Raw genomic sequence first — 12,762 nt, forward strand, 5'->3', positions numbered from 1 at the left:
AGAAATCCACTGAGCAGTCGTTGCTACTCCACTGATGTCACTCTTATGTTTTGAAAAGTTTTCCTGCCGGAGAGCCTCCAGCTCTCTTTGGTCAGTCCTCATTTACTGGCAGCAGCAATGCCAGAGGCTGACTCTACGGTTGGAGATCATAAAAGATAAAAAGTTTTCCTCCAACTACTGTAAGTGGAGAAGGTGGAGCTTGGTAGTCCTCTTCATCAGCATGGGTTTTCCCTTAAAGACTATGAATCAGTCGTGGGCGCAGGAGGTGATTTAACTTCATTCCTCGGTTGTTGTCACCAAACAGAGGTTTTTAAACTGGATGCTGAAGTTCAGTTTAAGCCTCTTCACAGCTTTACTGGTGCCCTTGACTGGCGTGAATCGACGGTATGTGAGATGTTGACGCTGCACTGACAGTGTTCACTTTTAAAGCTGCTGCTGTTTGTACTGTAAATCTATCATACAACAGATCTGACTCCAATAGTATTTGAATATGTAAAATCCTTTCAAAGACCTCAGCTGCTCTGTATTGATCTTGTCTGTTGTTAATGAACAGACGGCGTCAGCCAAAACAAAATCACAAGCCACACTCAGCCCGGTATTTAATGCAGATGTTAAGTAAATGGCTCCAGTTTTTGGAAGGATTTCTGAAAGTGTTTGACCTCGTGTCTACGACAGAATTCCTCCCCTCTCTTTGCTCTCTCTGGTACTAGTCTACTATCATCATGATTATTAACAAGAATAACAAGCATGAGATGCATTTATTTATAAACAGCAAACAAAAAACGGCAAACATGTACAAATATTACAGAGTGTAACTCAGTTTTTATTTCATGTCCATGTCCATCTACTGTAGCTTTACAGTTGTGTGAGACATGTCTGGACAGCTGCAAGCTGTTCGCAGAGTGGGCCACGTTTCCCTGATGCCCCGTAACACTGAAGTCGGCTCTGCTCTACGACATGTCAGTGGAGCAGAGATGATGCTGAATCTGAGACAGTGTCGGGGAAACTCAGCATATCGATCAAACAGCCTTTTTCTGTCCCTCATGCTGTTAAGATGCAGTGCTGCTGGCCAGTGAGGCCGCGAGGATGTGAAAACAACAAATTACCATCAACATGAAGCTGTTTTTTACACTGTACATCCTTAGTATTTTTACACATAAAATGTATATGATAGGGATGCACATTATTTTCCTTCTTACAGACGGCTTCAATAAAGCACTATGTCAATCTGCTGCGATGGTCTTGACTTCTTGTTTGGTTTGTGGCTAAAAATAATATTTATTATCTTCTCAACTGATAAAAAACAGCTAAGGCGCTCACTGGTGCACCAGTGATTTTTCTTATTAAATCTGTGAGAAAAAAACAATAAACAAGACTTTAAAAAAAAGCACTCAGCATATCACAGTAACAGTCTATTGGCAAATGTAAAAGATAAAATAGAAACCTGATTTTCAGCTGTGATAATAAAACATTTGTGTACCTTAATAAAAAAGGGATGAACACACCTGTGTCCCTGCACATCACCTGCTGTAAAACAGCATAAATAACAGTTTTAATGCTCTTGTCAACAGAACATTTCTGACAGTGAAAACATCCAGATCCAAACAAACAAGAGGAGGAAACAGGCAGGACAGACTCATGTGGACAGAGCATCGACTCGTCTGGTGTTAGGAAGCTAGAAAGACACAAACACGGCACTCAATAAAACTGGTATCTGAACGTCTAACACACATAATCTCTGATAATGAATCAGAGCAGAATATAGACATCATGTTTTTCAGTAAATCCAGAACGAGACAGAATCATTAGTCATGCAGGAACAAATGTCTTCTGACTGACTTTATTTCAGTAAACTGACAAAAAGCTTCTCTCCTGGAGAGCAAAGACACCATCACAAATTCATTTAGTAACAGAGCAGTGAGTCACACACTCTGCTGTGTGTATAAGGTGCGTAGGTGTGTGTGTGTGTGTGTGTGTGGGTACCTCTATGTGTAGGTTCTGCATCTCCTCGTCGAGTGTGTTTCTCTCCTGCATCAGCTGGTTCTGTTTGGCCAGCAGCTCACACACCTGCTGGGCGCTGCTCTGACAGTGACGGTCCAACTGCTGCAGTCTGCAAAACACACACACACACACACAATATTGACTGAAACTGTGTGAGAGGAACGTACCCTCCTGGCTGATATAAAACCAAATGTTGTAAATATTGAAAGAGAGCTGGATCCACAAAGAGCTTTTAATATCACTGGACTTTGTGTTGATCAAGTAATCAACACTGTTTACATAAATGTGGCAGCAGTGATCGTTTTATAATTAGAGTGATGAAGGAGCTGAAAAATAGCTGATCTGCTACACAATCGATGTTGGACAGTACTGACACTGATGTATGGATCGGACAAGGCCTGCAACTAACATTTATTTTCATTATCAATTAACCTGCTGATGATTCTCTCAATAAATCGCTTGCTTTGTGTATTGAATCTTACTTAATTTCCTACAGCCGAACATGACGTCTTGTTTTTTCAGATCAACAATCCAAAAACAACAAAGATATTCAGTTTACGCTTCTGCATGAGAGGAAAAGGATCTAATACTCACATTTGAGAAGCTGAAACCAGCAAACGTTTTGAAAGAACATGTCTTTCTTGTGATAACTCCATCATCAAAATAGCTGGCAGTTGATTTCTTGTTGATCTACTAATCGATTAAATAAAATCACATCTCTACTACAGTACAGTCTCCCTTTTTTAGAGGATGGAATAATTAAAATAAATGACAATTGTATTGAATCAGTTTTCTCTGATTTTGATTAAAGTTTGCGATCAGGTATGAGGGGAGGAAGGGGAGAGGTTGGTGTGTCTCTACTGGGCCGAGATGTTTAGTTGGAGTTTGGCAAAATACCAATCAGCCCACAGCGTCGATGATACAATGTGCGCTCTGAGGGACTTCAAACAACTAAACTTTAAGAGCTAAAAGGCTGCTGCCAATTTTAAAACTTTAAACTGTAAGGAGTGAATAAGATCACATTTTTATAGGATGCACAGCTCTTTGTCACTTGAACTGCTGCACCACTTTTATCAGACTTTAGTGGCACTTTTAAGTAAACGTTTGAATGCATGAGACAACTGTGTTTACGTGAGTAAAAGTGTTGTCAGCAAAATGTACCCAAAGTACTGAATGTACAGCCTGTAAAAGTATTTAGCCCCTGGGACTGATTCGTTATCTAATTACACAGCTTTCTTACACATACGTGATTCTGATTGGTCAGTTGTGGCATTCTACAGGATGATGCATCATCCTGTCAGGGTTAGTTTTGCAATAACGGCCGGCTTGCTGTATGTTATCCTTTAAGTATATTACATTACTAGATAGACCCAAATAGATCTTGTGAGATGATTATGGTACGAGAGAAAATTGTTCTGCAGCATGAATTTGTAGTGATTTGTTGGGATTGCGTGCGGTTGATGCAAAACACATCTAGCCAATGAGTTCACACCACACCGCTGATTAACAGGTGGCGCTAATGCACCAAGAAATGTAGGAATGTGCAAACAAAAGGCAGGGAAGAAGAAGACTGCAAGCTAGAAAACATAAATGAAAGAATACGGGATTTTAAATGTTCTACGTGGCATTTGTTAGACCTCAAGGATGCACAAAATGTATTCAGGTGGGTGAAACAGTGACTGTAAACATAATGAGAAAGCAGCGAACCTTTAAGGCACCGCAAGTAGACACAACTTTGCAGTTGGTTTGGTATAGTTTTTATGATCTTAATAATATAATATAATTTGAAAAGTAACTACTGACTACAGCCGTCAGATAACTGTAGAGGAGTAAAATATTTTTAAATATTTTCCTCTTAAATGTAGTGGAGTAGAAACATGGAGGAGCATGAAATGGAAGTACAGTACTTAAGTCAACAGACTTTCCACCACTGCAGGCTTGATACCACACTAAACAAAACATGTTACAGTGCATTTGTAGTTTTGGTGAACTGCAAAGTGAAACCCTGGTCAGAGTTGGAGCACTGAGTAAGATGTCAGTGATCATTTCTACGCAGAAATCACGCTGACAGCAACTTTGACTTCAGGATGAGCCTGAATTTTCACTGCAGTCTACAGCAGCACGTCTGGGCACTGAGTCAGTTGATCAAATTCATAAAATCTGACATCATATCAGCACATTGTCATCCTGTAGTCGGTTCACAGTCTGATGAGAGACTTCTGTGTGTGTGTGTGTGTGTGTGTGTGTGTGTGTGTGTGTGTGTGCGCTGTAATGAAGCAAAGCGTTGATCATTACCGGGACGTCCTAATTAGTGTGTCCCCTCTGACACAGAGGCGGCTGCAGACAGTAAACTCTGTGTAAACTCTCTGGAGTCTGTGTGTGTGTTGGGAGGTGGTGTTTTCCAGCTGGGTTTGGGGGGAAATTGTATGAATAATGTGTGTGTGTTGCCTGTGTTTGGGGGTGGAGGTGGAATGTCTATTGAGAGATTTCCCACCAGCAGTCCATCATTTCATTCATTCATTCATCCATTCAGTTAGTCAACACACACACACACACACATACACACACACACACACACATTCATTTACATACCCATTCACACACAGCCCACTGCAGTGTGTCAGTGGGTCCCAACCTGGGGATCAGGACCCTCAAGGGGTCACAATAGAAGTCTGAGGAGCAGTGAGATTATTAATTTGTCTGAAATTAGTCTTTTTTTCCTGTGAAATTACAGGAGAGTCACACTTCTTTAGGCCTCAAAAGAGACTATTTAAAAGAAAACAGAAAAAGAAACTTTACTCTGTGGTTGAACTGCAAGTAGGAGTTCCTCTGATTTAAAATATCACACGCCACTATGTATAGAGTCATCATCTGTCACTGTTTCACAGGTTCAGAGGGTGACAAGTAGACAGGGGTGATCCGTGTGATCGAGAAGAGGAAGAGAGAGGAGGAGGAGGAGGAGGAGGGTGAGGAGAGTTGTAGCTGGGGGCACAGAGAGGTAGCTGGGGGGGAGACAGATGCCCCTGCCCTGCTGGTCGTGTTGGCAGTGGCAGGGCTGCCTGTGTGTGACAGACGGGGGGAAGCGAACATCCCAACTCTCCTCCACAATCTGCTGCCTGCTTTTCCCCCCACGTTGCCCTCACTCTGCCCTGCGCTGCCTCATTTTCAACCGCAGGGTTTAATCCTGCTCCTGCCTGTCCCTCTTTGTTAGGAACTCCCCTCCATCATCATCATCAACTTTCTCAGCTTCCTTTTACATCACCATCAGTTGCCCCTGCTTACCCCCCCAGCTATAACCTGCCCTCCTTCAGCCTCCCTCTCTCCTCCATCCTGGTCGAAGGCGCGCTGGGCGGTTTATCTGAGATCTGGAGGCTCTGTCCAGTCCTGGAGGCCGAGGGCGGTGGCTCCCCTCCCTGCCTGGTGTTCCTACAGCCGGCTGCCAAGCTGTCCTGACCAGCCACCCCCTCTCTTCCTCCTCCCACTCTCCCTCCTACGTAGACACACAGCAGGCCACCACCACGTCACACAGTTACACACATACATGCAGAAAGAGCCCTGCTGTGGTGAGCAAAGACACAAGATACAGACTCAACCGATGTGCTACACACAAAGTGCAGGAGACAAGTGCGCACACACACACACACACACACACACACACACACACAGCGGAGGACCTAAAGGTCAGAAACCGAGCCTGTAAATGTTTGATGAGGGAAGTGTTGAGAATGTGTCGACTGAAGGCCTTTAACTCCACACCACCAAACTAATCTGATTCATGCTGAGAAAATGCCAATCCTTATCCAATCACAACCTCTGATCTTAGTACACGTAGATGCACCAAACAAAATAATCTTCTCCGGAAAGTGAATATACAGCAGTCTCCTTTAGAGATTATCCAGTCCACGTTTGTAAAGCAGCAGATGCGCCAACACTGTTTGCCAAGAAGAGTTTTACACTTGGGGTGCTAGCAGAGATAAATGTAACGGTGTAAAGAGGGTTTATTCAACTTGCTGATAGAAAACATCCTGATATGGTAACTAAACAAAAGAATCATTTCTGAGGAATCATACAGTGCATTCATGATCTGTTCTCATAACGACCTGTTCACCCTTTTAAAAACATGTTTTCTCAACTACGTCTAGAAGTATTAGAAGAACAAGTTTTTGTTTTAATAACAAGTTACCTATGTAAGGTTTTATGGTTTAAAAGTGGAGGGGGTTCTCTGAAAAGGCAAAAAAACGCCAGAATTTGAAGAATACAGCTCTCCTCCTGCAGCTCTCCCAAAGAACGAGTGAGCAGCATGTTTGCACATGTTTCATACTTGCAGGAAAATGAAGTTAGAAGCTTCATCTGATGGTGTTTGTGATTCCAGAGCCGTTATACTGTATATCTGGTATGAGAGGTGTTTTCTTTGCAAGTGTGTGGACATGTGAAGCCCTTTGAGATGGTGTACTGTGATTCAAAGCTCTAATGTTAGCTACATAAAGATGAACTAGAATTAGTTGCAACCTTTGGCTACAGTTAGCAGAAGGCTAAACTATCAGCAACATTAATCATAGCTACACATCGCCTGCTGTCATAGAAAACCTGTGTACACAGGCTAGCACGCCACTGCAAACATTTACATATTACAGGAAAATTAAGTTAGCTTCATCGCAAAGTTCTCTCCAACTCTTAAACGCTTCACTGATATTGACTCATGTTTTAGTGCGTTTATTGTCTGCCTGTCTTGTAGTGTCTTTTTGTTACGCCTGTCTTCTTTCATTTGTATTACTTTGCAGTGCAGACAGTTGTTCCAATACTGAAATAGCCTCTTTTCACCATTACATCAGGCTTTCACTGTCATCTGAACGGACATGCATACATTTGTAAAACAACCAATAGGAATGCTCTCTTTCTGAAAAGGATGTGATTGGCCAATGTCTCCCGTCGACTGCTAGAGTTTAGTATAAATCCTAAAAACAGAGCCAGGGGACATGCAGAGGGCTAGTTTTCTCTCAGACAACGTAAATTACAACATGCTGAAAGGTAATTATGGATTTTGGCTCAATGAAACCAAAAATAAACTGCCTACCCCAGCTTTAACTTAAAGGAGTACTCCAGGGATTTAATGCAGAACTTCCATAAAGGTGAGAGAAAGAAAAATCAAATCATCAATCAAAATCAATCCTTTTCAAATGTGTCAAACTCAAAAAATATTGTATCCTACAGTGTCTTGCATCAGAATTTTAAGATTATCCAGAAAACATCGTCACAGAAAAAACATACCACTGTTTTCAGGTGGATTATAGTTTATATATTTTTATAATCTGAGAGCACACTAGTCCTCATGTCTTTATGAAGCTTTTATTGACAACTCTGGTTTTCCATTTCCAGAGAAATACAAGTATTAAGAAGAAATGGCACCACCTGTAAGAAATAATCTGAAAATGAGAGAAATGTCTGTAGTTTAAGTCCAAAACACAGTTGCAGAACGCCAGCAGGCTTTCACACATAGCAGTCTGACAGTAAGGGAGATGAACAGGAAGCCAGTAAATCAGTCGGTCAGGTCGTGGCCTGAGATGTTTAAAGCGGCTACAGGTTGTAAGCTGAAGGTTTATGTAACACAGTAAGCAAAGCTTTAACCCTGGCACAAACAGAAACAACCTCACGCACTCAGTTTGTATGGCCAGAGAGCCTCCAACCTCTGGCCTTCTTATACAACACACGCACGCACTCTCTCTTGCTCTAATCCGCCCCTTGTCTCACCTTGCATACCCTGCCTCAGAGGGTGTGTGTGTGTATGTTGTGTATGTGTGTGTGATTAAGGCAGCACTCCTTCCAGCAGCTAAAGCAGCAAATCCAATAACTGGCCTCTATCGACTGGCACACTCATTAATTAGGGCTTAATACGGCTTAATGCTCGGGCAATGCCCTCCACTAACCCACACACACACACACACACACACACACACACACACACACACTGCAGGCTGGCTCGCCTCTGCCTGCTGCCTGGAGCTGGAGAGGGAAGGAAGTTTGGATGGATTCATAGATGGACTGATGGTGGGGCAGATCAATGGATGTCTAGGTGAAGAGGATCTGCAGTGTGTGGAAAATAAGGGCTGCCGGTCTGTGGTGCTGGGTGAGGTGCAGCACGGAGAAACAAAGAGGCTGAGGGCTCCAGCCGTCACCTCCCTGCCGCCTGCTGCTGGCCTGGCTGATGGGAGGGTTGTGGTGGTGGGGGTGAGGAGGGGGGGTTGGAGGAGGAGAGCCTCCCCACTGACCTGGTGAAAGGACACCACCTGCTGGATCCTACGGTTTACTGACACACACCTACACTGAAACAATCCCTCAGTTGTCCTCCAAAAAATACCTGAAACAGCCTCCAGAGCAGTCGAGGTAGTAAGTGTGCATTTTGCTCTCCAGCAGTCATAATAAAAGCAAGTTTTGCTGGGAGGCAGTTTGCAGTAATTTCCCCTGACAGCCCGATAATCAAACTCTGCTCACAATCTGCACCTCGAACCGCCGCACTCTCTATTGACTGCTGCTACTAAGGAGATTAATTACAACACACACGCAGACACAGTTACCTCTCTGTGGTATACATCAGTCGTAGCCCACAGCTAGTGTCTAAACTCTGTTGTGTGTGTGTTTGTCTGTGTTTGCATTTATTTACAGGTGGGAGCATATGTCCTAAAGGCACGGTCCAAAGGGAAAGTGCTAACGTCATGTTAGAGAAACAGGGAGTCGGTAATAGAAAAAGGAGATATGGAAGCAGCGTTCAGGCCTGTCATTCAACAGCCCCATATGAATGTTTTTATTACTAAACAAATCAGCTAGTGGAGCGTGTCCGTTAAAAGAAAATGTTTATTGGACAGTGCATACATTATGAGAGTGACGTCCTTCCAAAAATAACCACTCAGCGTGGATTACACTGAGGGACACTATGAGATTAAGTATGGAGACCTCTGCTTTATTGGCAGAAAAATAAAGAGAGTATGAAGATGAATGTGGACTATAATTAAAGAGCAAATGTCAACTGCTCTCCTGTAAGGAGATCTGCAACAAGAGAGTCACACGACGAAACACACACACACACACACACACACACACACACACACACACACACTCGCACAAAGAGGAAAGCGTAACTCTAACCCTAAAAGATAATGAAAAAATCTCATCATTTGACTAACTGAACTCGCATGCATGCGTGTGTGTGTGTGTGTGTGTGTGTGTGTGTGTGTGTGTGTGTGTGTGTGAGGTAGGGGGCCTTGGGGGTGAAGAATGCAGGCAGACGGACTTGGCTTGCCTGGTTACAACAACACTGCCAGGGGCATGAAGGCTACAGCTGCCACACACACACACACATACATACACACACACACACACACACACACACACACACACACACACACACACACACACACACACACACACACACAACCATATTTCGCCCAATCCCAGGCCCACCATCACCACCCTCACACCCCAGCGCTCTAGCTAAATCTTGGCTAGCACACAACTGCACTCAAGAATGCGTGTGTGTGTGTGTGTGTGTGTGTGAGGGCCGGGCCCCGTTCCCCTCCACCAACCTGTCATGCCAGTTGTTGCTCTTGCTAACATGCACGTTTGACACGGGAGCACGATTGGTGACACTGTGTGTTTTGATCAGGATGAGGCCGTCACGCGTTCCCTCAGTTATTTGATTTTCGTTGATTTTCCTGTGGCGTCTCGTCACCTCGTGTTACCTGTCATTTCCAAATCTGCCTGCTCAGGACCTCGTAACATGTCTGTAACTCTTCCTTCGCAGCTCAAGTGTGAATACAACCGAGTGACACTAACAGACACACATACACACAAGATCAGCATCTAAATATTATACACTATGTATACAGATAGTATATTTTTAGAATATATAACACATAAGTGTCTTGTACTGAATGTGTAAGAGAGCACAGCATAACATCATTTCTAATGCACATGATAAAATTTCACTTTGAGTATTTAAAAAAAAATGCTTATGCTGTAGAACTAAAGAAAGAAAAAAGTCAAAAAGCAAAGTCCTCCCGAACATCCAGCCATCATTTATGTTCACATTCAAGTGCTTCAAAAGGATAAAAATCCAGTAAAACATAACAAAATCAATATTGTGATTAAGAATTAAATCAGAGCCACTTAACTTTGACATGCTTTTTAACTGGACTGGTTTGCGTGCTGTATAAAAACAGACATCTAATAAATGATTAAATTAATGTAAAAATCTTCTGGTGCTCAGACAAACCGTGTGGCCGAGTGACCTCCCGGTTCTAAATCACAGAGGGCAAACACACTGCGGCGATAATCAATCATTCAACTGATAAATCAGTTTTAAAATCGGTGATGCTGCCTGCGTGAGAATTTTCTCCTTCATATTTTCCAACTCAACACTGAACACAGTGGATTGAATAAGAGCCAACCAGCGGCTAAAAAAAGAACAGTGGCTGTTTTTGTCCTTTAAATTTTAAATAATGACTCGCTAAATATTTGATCTTTCAAGACTCACTTCAGTTCCTTCACTTCTCTCAGCAGATATTTTGTTTTTATTTTATTGATATGCTTGTTACAATCAATCTTGTTTGATATTTGGTGCTAAATGCTTTTATTGTGAAGCACTTTTGTTTTGAAAAGTGCTTTACAGTTTACAATATAAATAAATCTTTACTTATTTACTCATTGATTCCACGTCTGACTGACATGAGTGAAGGTATTTTAATGTCAGTTTAGTTTTGTGAGAAATCACTAGTGGGCCAAATCCTTTTTGGAATACAAATCTTTAAAATATTACACCAGTGTTTTCTGTTTTCTTATAAATATCATGTGCTTTACGTTTCTGCTGCATTTTCCAAAATGTTCTGCTGCGTTTTAAAATTTTTCATAGAAAATTGAAACAGAATTGAAAATCAAATGGTTTCATTAATCACAGTAAACATCGCGTCTGCTTGTTATCAGAGTTATTGTTGTGTGGGAATGCAGCTGTAAGTGCTCACTGATTTTAAAAGTCTGCACTCGATGACAGAAAATGTATAATGTTATTTTAAAAATAAGATATCAGATATGAAGCCAACTGATCCCTGGATGGTGGCTAAAATGTTTAAAAGTATCGTTACCAAGCATTGGTGTTGGCCCCGAACTCCTTTATCAGTTATTTCACAGTTGTCTCACACCAGAAAGAAAAATATAATTTCATGCAAAAATGTGGGATTCTGAAGTGCTTAAGACCTACACCTCTTTAAAACAGTGCTGTTTTCTCTTATCTTATTATTCATTTGACAGAATGTAGATCTGCCTTTTCTGCTTTCTAAATAAAGAATATAAACATTAAGGGTGAGAGAAATAAGGGAATTAAAATAGCATGGTGTCACAGGAGAGAGTTAATGAACGTCAGTGTGGAGACGGTTGACAAAGTTCAAAAAGTGTAAAATAAAATGTCCATGGTATTCTAAACAATATATTAAAAAGAGATTTGGAAAGCGTTCAAGAGGGATGTTGGAAATATATTCACAGACTTAAAAGAGCCACGCTATGATCGGCTGTGGATGAGCACAGAAGTTGTCTCTGCTTTCATTTCTCCACTGCATTAACAGAGGTTTCAGTGCTGCTGCAGGCTGTTATCATCTATTTAATGTCAAAGAGTTTGCTGCCGTGAGGCCTGCTGACTCTTTTTAAGTCTTGTGTTTGCTTTCCCGGCATTAAAGTGTTTCTGCTGTTGCTACTTTGAACATTTTTCTAAAGAAGGGGCAGGTGTTTCTGCACTAGTTGTAGTGTTATGAAGCAGCGTTAGTGAGTGTCACTGACTGGGGCTTGAGATGTGACGCTTTGCACAGTTAACGCTCCAGCTTGCAAGCCTCTGGCTACAGCGCGACATCTGAGCTGTAAATCTGTGCGCCTGTGTGTGTGTGTGTATGTGTGTGCATGTGATAGAGCTGTAAAGCCACCGTTTGACAATGCTCTTTCAGCAGGCCGCCCTGCAGTCGCTCCCGGCTACAGAAGCCAGCTGGGCAACGCAGAGATAGAAGCGAGGAGAAGAGAAGGACAGGAAGATGAAGGAGAAGGGAGGACGACAACAGCGCCATCCAGGGGTGAGAACACGAGCCTGAGAGAAAAACGGAGAACAGAACCAATAGTGGACTGACCTGTCCCTCTGTCTTAATACGGTGCAGATTTCCCCACATTTACAGTCAGTCAGTAGCCACATCTGAGAATTTATGTATTTTTTCAATAGTGCATCGAGTCAGTTATATCAAATGTTTTTCTAAATATAACAAATTTAAAGAGCTCAGAAAATATACAGCAGCAGCTAAAAAACGTCAAAATCTGTATAAATGGGGTTTTAGCAGCGATGTTAATATCAAAGTGTGAAACGTGAACGCTGCACTGCACTCTGGGCCTTTTTCACTGTCTTCATCCACATCTCACTCTGTTATCATCCCTCCATCTCTCCGTACCTCTCAGATCACACACAAAGTTACAACTCATCATACACCCAGATGCACACAAAAATACCCGTGTGTGTGTGTGTGTGTGTGTGTGTGTGTGTGTGTGCGTGCACACACAGATGAGACAAATGAAAGCTGCCCTGCTTCTTCTGCTCAGCCGCTGCCAACTTAATTTGCAAATGAAAAGTTTTTGCGAGGAGCGTCCTTTTGCTTCTGGGGCATGGCAGCACACTGTGTGTTTGGGGGTGGAGGGTAGGGAAGAGGGTTTGACAGAGGTGTGTGTGTGTGTGTGTGTGTGTGT

At 42.5% G+C, this 12,762-nt stretch overlaps 1 protein-coding gene across 1 annotated transcript in view; it reads right to left on the minus strand.

Moving 5' to 3' along the window:
- Positions 1-739: 739 nt before the first annotated feature.
- The window catches only part of sdccag8 (SHH signaling and ciliogenesis regulator sdccag8), a 45,531-nt gene continuing 33,508 nt past the window's right edge, over positions 740-12,762 (minus strand). Inside the window, exons 17-18 of the mRNA XM_070840505.1 lie at positions 1,984-2,110; positions 740-1,675 (exon numbers count right to left, since the gene is read on the minus strand). Of these exons, the coding sequence (XP_070696606.1) occupies positions 1,637-1,675; positions 1,984-2,110 (166 nt within the window). The 3' untranslated portion in view covers positions 740-1,636. The remainder of the gene's footprint in view (positions 1,676-1,983; positions 2,111-12,762) is intronic.

This window comes from Pempheris klunzingeri, chromosome 12, assembly GCF_042242105.1.
Source record: "Pempheris klunzingeri isolate RE-2024b chromosome 12, fPemKlu1.hap1, whole genome shotgun sequence".
NCBI lineage: Eukaryota > Metazoa > Chordata > Actinopteri > Acropomatiformes > Pempheridae > Pempheris > Pempheris klunzingeri.